We start from the raw sequence: 14,721 nt of genomic DNA on the forward strand, positions 1-14,721 counted from the left end.
AATCAGTGTCTCTGGAGACTGGTGCTTCTTACCTTTCTCCTAACTTTTGTTTATGTTCATTCTGGAATACTTCATTTCTAGCTGTAGATTTATTTTATAAGCAGAGGTCTTATATGCCTGGGTCATTGCTATCAGGTGCCAAAGATCTCAGATAAATTTCTCTCTAAAACTGGTTATATGTGAAATTAGGTGTAAGGAATTCATGCCTCTCCTTGAGTATTCAGCAAGAATGCTGTACTTTGCACTGTATCTTCTCAGTATTTAGTATTCAACTTCTGCTTTTTTTACATGTCTAAGTACATGGGGATTTGCTCCTTTTGTTAAACTTCTTGCATGTTACAACAAATATTGAGGCAATGAATAACAAGTAAATTATGTAACTTTACATATCAGTTAGATCTATAAGTTAAGATAATAGTGGGAAGAGATGCTGGAAATCTGATTTTATAGCACTGCATATGTATTTTAGTCATTCAAGCTGAGAAATGCTATAGACAATAGCTTATTTTAGTATTTTAGTTTGCGGACTGAAATCCTAAGTGAATGTAATGAAAATATGCATTTCTACAATTAGAAAAGAAATTTAACAGGAGAAAAGAATGTGGTTTCTTCTGAAAAAGATTGCATTGAAAAATATTAAAATAACAAAATATTTCAATAGACCACTTTCAATGGAGTTTTTTAAGTCTTTGAGATGTCATCATGATGCTGTTTTATTGTCTCATTTATTATGTAAGCTTTATTTGCTATTTAATAACTATGCAACTTTACTATATGAGAAATAACTTTAAGCATTTCTATATAAATATTATAAAAATTTGTATTAATTTTCAATAATTAAGTATTAAACCTATATTTTTTTCACTGAAATAAGAGATAATTCACACTTTTTAAAATTAAATTATTAATAAAAAAAGATCATGAGAACATGAAGAACATTTGCAGTTTTATTGGAGCTCAAGAGAAACAATTTGCTTTGTACTTACTGCCCTTCACAGAATCATTTTTTTTCTTCCTATAGGAAGCAAGACTGTGTGTTTTAGTATGTACTTGCTGCCTGTTTTATTTTTCATGTCCTTAGTGTGGGTAATTTTTAATTTCCAGAACTTTTATTTCTTATTCTGCTCATGTAGGCAACACGGAAGGAGATTGAGAAACGGCAAGTCCAGCTTAAGAGCATCAGTGATTTAGGAGAGAATTTGAAGACAGTGATGAAAGGAAAGGAAAGCCTGGTGGAGGATAAACTCAGCCTGCTGAACAGTAACTGGATTGCGGTAACTTCACGTGCTGAGGAATGGTTCAATCTGTTACTGGTAAGGAAAATGCATCTGTTCACGCAGGGGAAATGTTGTGTTCCATTGTACATGCCTAGGACTAATAGGAGGGCTTTTTCTGGTGCCTTGGACTGTGCTTGTTGAATACACAGGTACACAGACAATCAGACTTATTGTTGTTTAGTACATTGTGCCTGTTTTAAGAATCTGGTTGTTTACAGAGTGGAATCTTGATTGTTAGTCATTCCCATTCCTGTCAGTCTCTAGTTCTTAGACTGCTTTTGTTTTGTTTTTCTAATAAATGAAATGCAGTTTCTCCCCAAGGACAAAGACTAATATAAATCCAGTGAAAGAAACAGTCAGATAAGTCGAGTAAGTCTTGGTATTGATGTTAACAACTTCAGCTGCTTTTGGCTGCGTTAGCATTTCTGTTTGGAATAGCACAGTTGGGAAGTAAGTCTCCCCTTGCAAGTGGGTTTGGTCGCAGGGTAGGTCTGCTGTGTGTGAATTAGATTCATTTCAGAGGCAACTAAATCAGAAGCTCTGTTCAGGGTGCACACTATGATCTGGTCTTTCAGAACTGCATGATCCTTTTTTGGATAGTTTTCTAGGGCATGTTTAGATAGGGATAATTCCTTAATGGGACTGGATTAAGCCTAGTAGAAAGTAAAATCCCTAATACACATTTAATACAGATTCAGGAGCCTCAGCCCCAGCTGCTTCAAACTACTGATAGTCACATAACTTTATTGTACCTTAAAATTCATTCTGTCATAAAGAGATGACAGCTCGAACCCTTAAACACAGAAGGGTCTTAACCACTGGGCTGACAGAATGCTTTGGGAAATCTTGCATGCTGTTTCTGTTCCTCAGAGCATGGGAATGCAGTTTCAACACAGAGAAACTGAAGCGATTCTCAAGGGTTTGTTAGCCTTTATCGTGACTTTTCAGAGCTTGATGTGTTTGAGCTGCACTAGAGTATGTATGGCTACATTACAAATGTTTCTGCAGTTGATATACAACATCACTACAGGGTTTACTCAGCTGTATGCAGTATACTAGTGGAAGTATCTGGAAAACTTAAGCATTTCATTCAGTACGATGCAGTTGTACAGGTTCACTATGGAACTGATTATAAGAAGCATATAATGGAGTTTATAGATTGATATATTTATGTATTCCTGTACTTTCTCTCTCTGCTTGGATTCTGTAGTTAATATTTACTAATACCAATGATAAAAGGATCTAAGAGAGGTAGTTGGATTTTTTACCAATTTTACAGTGTAAAAAAAAACAGTACATACATTTGGAGGCCAAAAGAATTATTTTGAATGCCTTTGATATCAGGTCTGTGGTTGTGCATATGTATTTTGTGGGATATGCATAGGCCACATTGTAGTGAGGTCACCAAAAAAGAAAAAGCTTCTAAATTAAGTAGAGAAATGAAGATTTGTCAGAATATCAACTAGAATAACTTTAAAAAAGATAAAAAAATCTCAAAGCAGAGAAATTAGTTGAAATGTAGATAAGAGGTTTAGATACAAAGCTACCATTCTTGATTGTGACTTTGCGAGTGCATCCTTGTTGCCATCTGAGTTTCAATCAACTTACTGTCTTTCCAAAATGAGTTCTGTACCTCATTCTTGGGAAAGTCTTCTCTCCACCTCCAGTAGGTCTGGCTAACAGCTTCCTGTTCCTCTCAGCAGCCCTGCTGAGCTGCAGACACCGGCATCTTGCTGTGATTTTATTGTCCTCCTGCCTGTCACTTTGGAATCTTCTCTCTCACTCCTAGAATGTCTTTTTAAAGAGACTTCACATATAAAGTGAAGCAAACAATCAACAGATTCTATCCTTCACAGAACAAGCAGTTATTGTGTAAAATAAACAAGTTTTCATAATATCATAATGTGTGCATGTTTGCCACAATTGGTATAATTACAGCTACTATTTCAGTTCTGATTACATTTTTTGTATGCAGTATTTACCTTTTCCACATACAGGAATATCAAAAGCACATGGAGGCTTTTGATCAGAACTTAGCTAATGTCACAACTTGGATGTATCGTGCTGAAATACTGTTGGATGAATCTGATAAACAAAAACCCCAGCAAAAAGAGGAAATTCTTAAGGTAAAAAAATGTGATTTTCTGGAAAGCATTAATTTTATTCTAAAAAGGATTATGTCAAAACTAGCATATATTGAAAGGTATCACAAATTGATTAAAATTCTTTTTTTTTTTTCTGTGATAAAGCTACCCTCTGGCAGTTTGTAGATTACTTAATAAATTTTCTCTGTATTACCAAAGTTAAATCCCTGCAGAAATAAAACCAGATTGTTATTATAAATCTTGGAGACTTCCTGGTGAGTAGAACAGCAGCTTATTAAACATATGTCTGCTGGAAAATACTCCTTAAACACAAAGTTTTGTTCTGGTTGAACAAAATCCTTTTTTCTTCTTTTCTGTACCTTTCATTTTTAATTGTATTTCTGTTTTTCTGTGATACTTTTCCAATATCTATGGTATCTCTGTCTATGATTGTTTTAATTCTATAAACACTGTTTACATTGATGCTGGACCAGCACCACAGACAAGAGTGTTATATGGTGAACTAGCTGTATAATCATGGGTTAGTATTAGTATTACTCAGAAGGTTTTAATTGGCTGCTTGCATCTTTTGGACAAATGATGAAAAATTAGCCTGCAATATGTATGTGAATTTTAAAGTATCTCATTTAAAATACCTTCTTTATGAACAATTTTAAATTATTATCTATATGGACATTTTTTTTCTTCTGAAACCAGTGTGAAAATTTGCTTTGTATTGAACTCCATGGTCAGGATATACTATCTGAGGAACAGTTTGCAAATCAAAATCAGAATTGTATTGCTGACACTAACATAATGATGCCATTTACTAAAGCAAAACTTTACAAATTCCAAGGCAGAGCATAAATCAATGCCTCATTGATCTCAGCAGGATTACGGGACTGGCTTTTTGTAGTTGAATGAACAATTTTTCTACCATCAGATACAAAGTAAAATTGTCTTTGACATCAATACTGGTGTATATGTTTGTATTGCACAAAGGCATTTCATGCAGACAATTAAATGTAATTCTCAATACCCACTGTGTTCATGATTCCTGAATGCCTTACTATCCTTTTTTTTACATCTGCTCATCCTGGGATCTACTATTAAGATTACTATTGCAGAGGATAAAAATTTTTGCCCTCTTTTTTCTTTTTTTTGTAGTAGACAACTATATATCCAGTTCCATAATACAAGAATTAGCAGCTCTTTCTAGCTTTAGGAACATAGAATAATTTAGTGTATTCTGAAATATGGTGCAATATTATTGCAGATAAGAATCTACCTGGAAATAATGATCACCATTAATTTCCTTTAGGAAATATTAAAACAGACACATAGATACGTTCCTCCTGAAAATTTGAGGGACGTGAGTGGGAATGTTGTCTAATGTATTTCTACTGGATTTACACACTCATGCATAATTATCTGAATTTGCTTTGTGGTTTTGCTCCCTATTCCTTTGCACACTTTCTCTCTCTCTCTCTTTCTCTCTCTTTGCATTTATTACTAACTTCAAGCCCTGTCTCTTGCTCACGGACTGTAGCGCTTAAAGGCTGAGCTGAATGACATTCACCCAAAGGTGGACTCTGTGCGTGACCAGGCGATGCACTTGATGACAAACCGTGGGGATCACTGCAGGAAAGTAATAGAGCCTAAACTGTCAGAGCTCAACCAGCGATTTGCAACTGTATCACAGAGAATTAAAAGTGTAAAGGTAGGAGGACTTGCTTCCATAAGGAGATGCATTAAGAAAATGTCATTTATACAGGGTGCACAATTGCAACTACGTGGTGGGCTGCAGTTTTTCCAAAAATTAAGCTTTTAAAGGAAAACAACGTAGAGCCTAACAATATATTTTTTTCCGAAGTGTGAATATTTGGGGTTTCACAATTTAGAAGTATTCACTGACTTTGTATGAATGTAACAATGATTATTTCATTAACTTACAAAAAATGAACATCTGAGAATTAGTAAGATTCTTTTAACTTCTCAAAGTATGAGTAGCCTTTTTTTTATATAGATTGGGTTTTGAGAGCTAATTTTTCATTAAATGCATTCAGTCTTTTCCTGAGTCTATGATTCACAAAGGTTTGAGGCAGGAATAAGTAGATAGAGCTTATATCAATGATACTTCAACTACTCATTCGCACAACTAATTTGATTACTGGATCTGAATTCAGTATGGATTAGGTAATTTTTAGCCAACTGAGTGTGACTTCTGAATTGGAATGAGGAAGGACATAAGACACCTACTTTCTCCACTGTATTTTCTGCCTTTATTGTGAAGAGCTATTCGACAGATTAAATCAGGCAGCCATGCAGGTTGGTATATAGGATAATGGGAATGCATGGATCCTGATCTAAAGTATTTTTACTGATTACTGTAATAACACTGGAAATAAATGCACAGAGGATCCATGGCAAAGCAGGAAATAAGCTTTGCAAAAAGCATAAGTGAAGAGACATGGTTTTCATGAGTTGTTTGGGGACTATGCAGCGCTCAATACCCTGCGTAACCAGCACATCTTTGTGGATATTTGGGTTTATTTAGGTTTCGTTTCTGAAACAAAAACAAATAATCTGTGCTCTGAATAAAGGTAATTTTTTTTTTTCCTAATGGCTATCAGTAGTATTTCAGCCATTCCAGTGTGCTTCTCACCTACTTCTTACACAAGTACAAACTGTAGACTGAGGACATCTTGGCAAAAAGCCCAAACAACTGTGTTGTTTGATGTTTTTGCTCTGAACATCTGCTGTCTGCAGTCTGGATTTCTGTCTCAGTTTTACTTTGCACTTCCATGATGTTGTAAGCCTACAGAGCTGATACAGCCTTTGATAAGGTCCTGTGAAATTATTACTTGTATTAGGGAAAAATGAGACTGCCTGTAAATGGCGTATTGTGGGTCCGCGGTTTGCATTGCAAGTTGTGGGCTCACTTGGAGAAGGAAAAAAAATGCTTATCAAGATGAAGTGTCTTCAGAACACAGCCTGCAAATGTCTTTCACCTGGCAACCTTCTCTTTCGGGTGTTCTTCCATTTATGATTGTAGAGGCAAGATGAACTGGAATGGCAGTACCACAGTAAGCTTCTACCTAGAAAGATGAGAGGAGTTACATCAGCACACAATTATAATGTTAAATTAGAATTTAGGGGAACTTTTCCAGGGGGCCTTTGGGGAATGGACAACTAGAATGTGATTCCCAAAGGACACCTATAATAATCAGCATTGCATCAGATGGAGAGAAAAACACTTGTCTGAATTATTGACAGTTCTACTCACTTGCATTTGGATAAAGGACCAAATTGCTGGGTGCCTTATTTTGTCCACTGTGTAATGTAGGTAATTGCACTTCCCTTAGTCTTCAATTCAGCTTCATGAGCTGAAAAGTTATTATTATATGGTGATATTATACTTCCTAAGTGGATTACTTTTTTTTCCCCATATCCAGGTAAAAATTATTCACATGGTGAAAGATTAAGACATTAATTCAAGAAGATCGAAAGCTCTCATAACCTATTTTCAATAATTTCTCATCTGTTTTCAAATTAGCTATATTTTTTCAGATACAATTATCAGTACAACGGTGAAGAAAATAAGAAATTATCTACTAAATTAGTAAATGGTAGTATGTAATGGTCGTGTCCTGAATTAACAAAATGTTCATAGTGTACTGAAATTAGACTTAACATTTTCAAGTAGTCTTTGAACCTCATTTAGTTATTGGAATTTAATTTAATATTTTTCTTTCCACTCTCCTTTTCATCAGTATTTTTAACCTTTTTTATAGATTATAAAACTTATATTCCAGTTTTATTAGTTGGTTTGTCTTTTAATGAGATTTAAGTACTTTAGAAAATATCCTTCAGAGTGTTTGAGAAGAAATTACTGCGTAGTATGCTATTATTTCTACCTCAGTTGAAGTGCTTGCTTGCAATTTTGAGCTTCTTGATGAAAATTTGTGAACACAGGATTATTCTCTATAAATATTGTACATTATTGTATTTCCATTAATGTTTGTGAGTGCAAAATCTGTGTCATTAAAATAATCAACTAAATACAATTAAAACTTTTCTACCCTGATTCTTCCAGGTCATCTCTGAACAGCTGAGAACAAATTTCAGTTGACATCCAGTCTCTCTTGTTTTATCTGTTTAATTTTGATTGTTACCATCTTCATTACAAGTTTTTGCATATAATAATAACAACTAATTATACTGGAGGGAAGAGTGAAAGAGAGCTGGTTAGGATATAATGTGCTTATGTCTTTAATAGGGTGACAAGTGTATGTCCAAGAGTTCCTATAATGTTATAAAGTATTAATTACCTTTAAATCTAAATATTGTGCAAAAACTGTTGAGATTTTTTTCTTGTTCTTGCATTTGAAGCTTTGAAAGAAGAAAGCTTTTTCTGTTGATCCTTTGCAATGCACTTAATAAATATATTGTATATTGTACATTAAACTATTCACAGGCACTCATGTATCAGATCGACAAAGGGTGGTGTATTATTGTTAATAAGTGTCAAGTCTCTTGTTTGAGAGTTTAAAACTGAATACGAAGCTAAAGCACCTTAATTTTACTGTGATTTATTTTGGAGCAATTGAGTCTGTTTTGTTTGGTTGACAGTTGTTTGGTCCAGAATTTTTGTTGAGAGTTTTTGAAACAGAAGCTCTTTTACTGAAATTTTGTTGGTTTTTTTCAGTATGTTATGTAATATTATTAGAGGAATAGTTTACGCAGAGATTTTGTCCTTTGTTTTGTATAATTTACCTGACACTTTTCCTGTTTTTTGTGAGAGAGCAATAATTTCAAAACTGAACCAGAGTATCATTAAAATTTTCTCAATTGGTAATAGTAGGGTTTTTTCATCTGAATGTATTGCTTGTTGTTGTATGAATAATTTCTGACAAACCAGACTTAACCAAATAGTGTAAACATCTTTTTTTTTTAGACAAATTTTTATATTACGCTGTTTATTTGTACCTTTTCTTACACACAGATTGGAAACTATCTTTTTTTTTTTCTCTTTTCATTTTCACTCACCATAAAATTCTTTTGTTTACTTGCATGGAAATCCTACATATATTCCTATCTTTATTTGTATCTTTGGGTACTTTGAGTTGTATGGTGTAGATATTTTTCAGTGTGATGGAAAGTCTACCATTATTTTAGCAATAGGGGATAGAACAGATGTCTCTTTTCATTTATGTCTCTTATAAAATTATTGTGTGCTTTAAATATAAAATCTTTGTATTTCTCCCATTTTAGCCCTTCATTCCTGTGAAGGAATTGGAGCAATTTGACTTCGATATACAAAAAATGCTTGAACCACTGGAGGTTGAAATTCAGCAGGGAGTGAATCTGAAAGAGGAGGACTTCAATAAAGATATGGTAATTTGGCTGAAATGGAAGTCTGAGCAAACTAGACATGGAGATGAAGAAACCTGAGTTAAAATTAGAAACTCATATTGGTGTTAGGATCTGTAGATATAACTTGGGCAAAATTTTACTATGTTAATATATTATAAAATCAAAAGTCCCAAATTAGCATTAAGTAAAATTTTTAGTGCTAACTTAATTTCTAGTTTATCAGAAAAAAAAAATTTGATCCTTATGAAAACACTAAGCAGACCAGGAATATTATCTATGGGTTGTATATAATACCAGTAGTATTAGAGAATAGGGAATGAATACTAAAATCTCTGCAGCAGCATGAAGACCAAGGAAAGTCAGAACAATGTATCTAAATGGGCAATATAGTAAAAGAATACATTCACTAAAAATAAATGCTAATCAAAAAGAATGTCACTTGCTAATTTGTTCTTAACCAATCTTCTTATAACATGCAATTTAAATAGTTTTTTTGTCTGTCGTAAGCTTTATTACTCACGTTTGCTGACTGCAAGGAGTAAAAGCATTTATGTATATTAGGGGGGAAAAAAGAGAAAAGAGAAGTTAACTATTGCTGGTTTTTGCTATTATTGCCATTGTGGTATGTTTTCTCCAAAGTGATTTTCAGAGAGATAACATTTCTTGGCTGTGCAATAATGGAGATTCATCTTTAAAACCTGCTCTTCATGAATCCTCAGAAAGATCAAATATATATTTGTTTCTAACAAATGTAAAGACTCAATATTATTTCCCTTCTAAGGAAGTCCTCAAAAATGTCTATTTTATGTCAGTGCTGGAAGAAATCTTTACAGGACTTTTTTTTCATTTATGCAGGAAAAATAACAGTTAAGGCAGCATGTGCTGCAGTGGTAAAGTCTAAGTGAATCAAGTTTGAAGGGGCAATTTCCACTGCTTGAGCATATTTGGTTCCCTTTCTTTACATCCAAATGTTCAGTGTGGTACAAGACACCCCCAGAAACTGTGGCACAGATTCAGCTTCTGCATAAAAAATATTTAACGATACCATTTTTCCTTCCAGAATAGCTGGTTTGCAAAGTGATGATACATGGAATGGTCAGGAATTGCATGGTCTCCTGCTGTACTGGCACGTTCAATCACTACTGAGAGTAATTTGGAATATTTTGGATATATCTATTCTTTTTGCTTTAAAGTAAAATATATTTTACCTTTTGGCCTTTAATGTTTTCATGCTATTATTCTGGATGTTGCATAAAGTCTAACATCAAATATGTAGGTTTTCAGTGCTGTCTTACTTTTATCCTTCAAGTGGCTACATGTGTTGTAGAAAGCAAGTGTAAGTTACTCAATCTTCAATACAGAACTGCTGTTACATGCCTACTTTAGCAGAGGAAAGATATTTTTGTATGTCTGTATCTCTTAGTTAAGTAATATTTAGATTAAGATGCACGTTATTTTGTGGTTTTTTTTAAACTCAGAGTGAAGAGGATGAGAGCACAGTGAAAGAATTGCTGCAAAGGGGCGACAGGCTTCAAAAGGGAGTCACAGATGAGAGAAAGCGTGAGGAAATAAAGACAAAACAACAGCTGTTGCGGACTAAACATAATGCCCTCAAGGTATAGGAGCTACAATTATAAGCACATGCTACTAAAACCATTTTTGTCTTCATTTCAGGGCACTGTTTTGTTAAATGAGTCTTCATTACTATTTAGAGATGAGTAACCTGAAACTATTTGGCTACAGATGTATTTTCTTATGCAGTTCTCTTGATGCCTTGCAAAAGGCATTTTACAGTCTCCATCTTAAGAAGTACTGTCTTATCCACAGTATTACAATTGTGTGATTGCCACTTGGACAACAATGATTGCTTTGATAATCCCTTTTTTAATATATGATGTATGTTTTATATTTCTCCAACAGCAGTCAAGACTGAATCAGTTTTCACAAACTTATATTCTCAGTTGCATAACATACTTCTGGCCATGAATGAGTCGGTTTCTCCTTTAGTAAAATATTTACACACTGCATTCTTCAGTAACAAGGATGGCTCCAGCCACTCTAGAGCAGGGGGGGTGGTAGTACCAATAGACCGAGCAGCTAAGAGGCTGGAAACCAAAACTGCATATGAAAATTCTGTGTTGCCACAATCCTGGAGGTATAACTGTATGGTGTTGTTCCTAGAAACACACATGGTGAGACCTATTTGGGCCAGCTAATACGTGTAATTGGAAGTGTTGTCTTTCCATGGAAAAATAAAAGTGAGGAAAGATAGAATCTTACAGTTGTAGAGTCACCTTGGTCACTTACCTGGAGCTGTAGGCTCTGGCTACTATAGAAGAATTTTTATCTCATCAGCAAGTAGAATTTTAATTTCTTTTGATAATTTTGATTAAGTTGTCCTTGGTTTGGGGAACATGGCATGTTTACATCTTATTATTACTTACTTTTAAGCAGCCTCTTTCCTTACCTGTGGATTTCATTCCAATTCTTAAAATTTTGCAGATCTGTGTGAATTCAGGAGAAGGATAGCTGGAATTTACTATTGTTTTGTCCATATTTAAAAGAACCTGGGAAATCTATTAGGTGTGTCTTCAACTGTTCCAAGCTAAATGGAAGCAATTCATAACTTTTATGTTGGAGAAAGAAGAACAATATTTCTAGCCCTATGCTATTGACCAGATCCTTGCTGGCTGTTTTATGGAAGAGAGTGATAGATTTTCCTTTGGGTGACTCAGTTAAGGCATTCACCCTTGTCAAACAAAATTCAACAATTGTTGAGGAAAATTCATCTGAGTGTTTTTATATAAAATGTACCAGGAATTTTTAAATTTACTTCTTAATAAGAAGTTATAGTAATTAAAATATTCTCTCAATTCTCTGCAAGCGAAGTTAAGCAGCTGAAGCACATATGTGTTTAATAACATTTATGGGGGAAAAATCATACATTCTTTACCTTCCTGCTAAAGAGAAATTTTAATACCTCTTAAAGTGGAGTTATAAACACAAGACATTTATTATATACATGATATTTAATTTAGAAAAAGGAAACTTGTCTTTGCATACATTTCTGCATTGCAATGACTTTCATTTGAATAACTACAGAGTTTCATGCAGGCTAGAAATTCACAGGAGACCGCAAAATACAGAAGCCCCACTTTTGGCTAGATACTAAGTGGGCTGTGTTTCCATCTGTCCAGTAAGTATTCTGAGCAGAAGTGTTTTATATAAAATATTGACATTTATGTAAGAGTCTTAACTTCTATGAATATTGATGACTGTCTCAGTGGTTTATTCAACATGTGAACAAAACTGAATTAGGTAACTTCCTTTAAAACAAACAAACCAAAAATTGTTGAACTGATGAAAATATGTTCAATTACTCATATACTTGCTTTAAATATCAACATTTAATTAAAAAAATAGTGGCCTTGCACACTTTTTTCCCTACAGTGTTCACACACGCCAATTCATATTTTATAAGCCTTTAATTCATATTCTAATAATGTCTGCACTGTGAACAGGACTTGAGATCTCAAAGAAGAAAAAAGGCTTTAGAGATTTCTCATCAATGGTATCAGTACAAGAGGCAGGCTGATGACCTAATGACATGGCTGGATGACATTGAGAAAAAGTTAGCCGGTCTACCAGACCAGAAAGATGAGCAGAAGCTAAAGGTAATGTTGTTTTGGGTTGACAATGATAGATATTTTGAGTGATAGTTTGTCAGTTCAACAGAGAGCAAATGCAACAAACAATAATATAGATATAGAAAATTAGCAGTTTTCTTCTTATTTCTATTTATAGTAAAATGAACCCTAATTATCTGTGTTCAAACTGACATTTCTTTGTTGTACTATATTTTGTATTTGTTTGTTATACAGAATGTTATATAAATAATTTGAAACACACTAAATATAATGTTTTATCAGTAATACAAAAAGCGTGCAATGTATTAAGAAGCATCAAATGTTTTCTAGTAAAAATTGTAATTGATTTTGTGTATCTTTGTTCCAGATGAACAAATGACTTACCGATATGTGGATGACCTCTATCTCATGTTAGCACATTCATTTTCATCAGAGCATACTCATATGTCACTGTCAAAGTCTATAGATTTATTTACATACTGTCAAAGATTTTCCTGGTTTATTTTACATCGTCTTTCTTTGCTTCATTCTCTGTTGAGTTTCCCACAGAGTAAAATAGGAGTTAATTAATACATTAAAGAGTCTAATAATATATTTGTAAACTGTTCGAACAATATTTGTCCTGAATATCATGACCCTTATTGAGAAAATAATTTCTCCAATTGCCCATCCCAGTGTACTAGCAAGAATCTGAATGTGGAAACTGTTGGCCTTTGCTAACAGTTTCAGAGAATATTAGCAGTTAGTATCTCTACAGCCCATCTCCAAGAAGGTTCTTCAATTTCAATTATCTTTGTTTTGTTTAAATGTAAAATAAGATATGAAATAGCTGTAAATTTTAATTGTAACAATAAAATGGAAATGGATTTTCTGACAGAAGTATTTTGCTAATTTCAAGTTGATTGATCTAGTTAGCTAACTGTCCTGGGCCCTGTATTGGTTTTGCTCACTAGGAGATTGGTGGAGAATTGGAGAAGAAGAAGGAAGATCTGAATGCGGTGCACAGGCAGGCTGAACGCTTGTCTAAGGATGGGGCTGCAAAAGCAGTGGAGCCAACCCTGATACAGCTCAGCAAGCGCTGGCAAGATTTTGAGAGCAAATTTGCTCAGTTTCGAAGACTCAACTATGCACAAATTGTGAGTTGTTACTGGCAAACCCATATGTTTGCAACTGCTACTACTAACAGCATCCTACTAACAGTGAGAGCTTCAGGGTCACTGTCAACTCTTCAGATATTAATAAGAAAAACCCTATTGTCTGCAAGTGGGGGAATCTTTATATACTCCAATACAATAGTGCTCTGCTTTTGTCTTAAAATTGCCCTTAAGTTATATCAGTCAATAAGAAAAAACTCAGCAATGAAAAATTTGTGTTTATTTCTGTTGCCTCATTATTTTTCCATAACATTTATCAGTTTAGAAACATTAGTTTGCCATGCATCTATTTGGTTCACTGAACATGTAAAACACAAAAATTGTCTTTTCCAAACTACCCATCTCATGCCAATTTTAATTGGTTTTTTTATTTGTCCATAACATGTTATACTCACTTTAGGAAGTGACTTGAAAAATTTTTATGACACTATATATACATGGCCTCTTCTTCGAATGCTTGAATTCTCAAAAAAGTTTTTGTAAGAAAGTGTACCTTTAAATTTGACAGGTTGAAAACATAATTTTATGAACCATCTTCATGTCTTCTGATTTTGTTTAGTTGTATATAAAATGTAATTATTCTTACTTGTTTATAAATACTGCGGTAACTGGATAAATAAAAGGGAAATTTTCACTATTCCAGATTTATGATCAAAATATGTATTCAGTGTTACCCATTTAGAAGGTTACCAGAGGTCGCTTTTGCACTTATAAGGTTTTGCCTTGCTATTCCTACTACTCTGCTTATTGTCTTCTGGGCTTTATGAAGAAAGATGAGACCTGCTCTCAAGGAATTTGTTGCTTTATGTGCTCTTCTGTAATCTTAAGGTGCTAGTGGATAAAGGGTATTTCATCAAAATACAATTTTATTTATTTATTTTTAAATGCACCTAGATTGCAGAGAAAACATACTGACAGGGTAATGAAATTTTAAATATATGAAGTGTTACTTTTAATTGATATAAAGTATGCTTTAAAAAATGAAAAAAGTTCTAAAAATCAGCATTATGTATAACCTTTTGAGAAATATATTCCTCTATATAATGTATTATATTGTGTATTTTTAACTTTTCTAATATTAAATAATGTATATGTAAAACTAATACTTTGGACAGTTATGCAGTTAATGGAAACAATCAGAGAAACATTAACTTTGGTTTGTACGTTATTAAATCTTGTTCCA

At 33.6% G+C, this 14,721-nt stretch overlaps 1 protein-coding gene across 2 annotated transcripts in view; it reads left to right on the plus strand.

Moving 5' to 3' along the window:
• Positions 1 to 14,175, plus strand: part of LOC113988582 (dystrophin-like) — a 463,871-nt gene extending 449,696 nt beyond the window's left edge. The window contains exons 34-40 of one of the 2 annotated variants that reach the window (XM_039382874.1): positions 1,134 to 1,313; positions 3,275 to 3,403; positions 4,911 to 5,081; positions 8,636 to 8,758; positions 10,216 to 10,353; positions 12,259 to 12,411; positions 13,338 to 14,175. In XM_039382874.1, the coding sequence (XP_039238808.1) occupies positions 1,134 to 1,313; positions 3,275 to 3,403; positions 4,911 to 5,081; positions 8,636 to 8,758; positions 10,216 to 10,353; positions 12,259 to 12,411; positions 13,338 to 13,919 (1,476 nt within the window). In that variant the 3' untranslated portion in view covers positions 13,920 to 14,175. The remainder of the gene's footprint in view (positions 1 to 1,133; positions 1,314 to 3,274; positions 3,404 to 4,910; positions 5,082 to 8,635; positions 8,759 to 10,215; positions 10,354 to 12,258; positions 12,412 to 13,337) is intronic. The other variant, XM_039382875.1, reaches the window with a different exon arrangement.
• The last annotated feature ends 546 nt before the right edge of the window (positions 14,176 to 14,721 follow it).

Source organism: Pipra filicauda, unplaced genomic scaffold (assembly GCF_003945595.2).
Source record: "Pipra filicauda isolate LSUMZ 115617 unplaced genomic scaffold, ASM394559v2 scaffold288_size945232_pilon, whole genome shotgun sequence".
NCBI classification, from domain to species: domain Eukaryota; kingdom Metazoa; phylum Chordata; class Aves; order Passeriformes; family Pipridae; genus Pipra; species Pipra filicauda.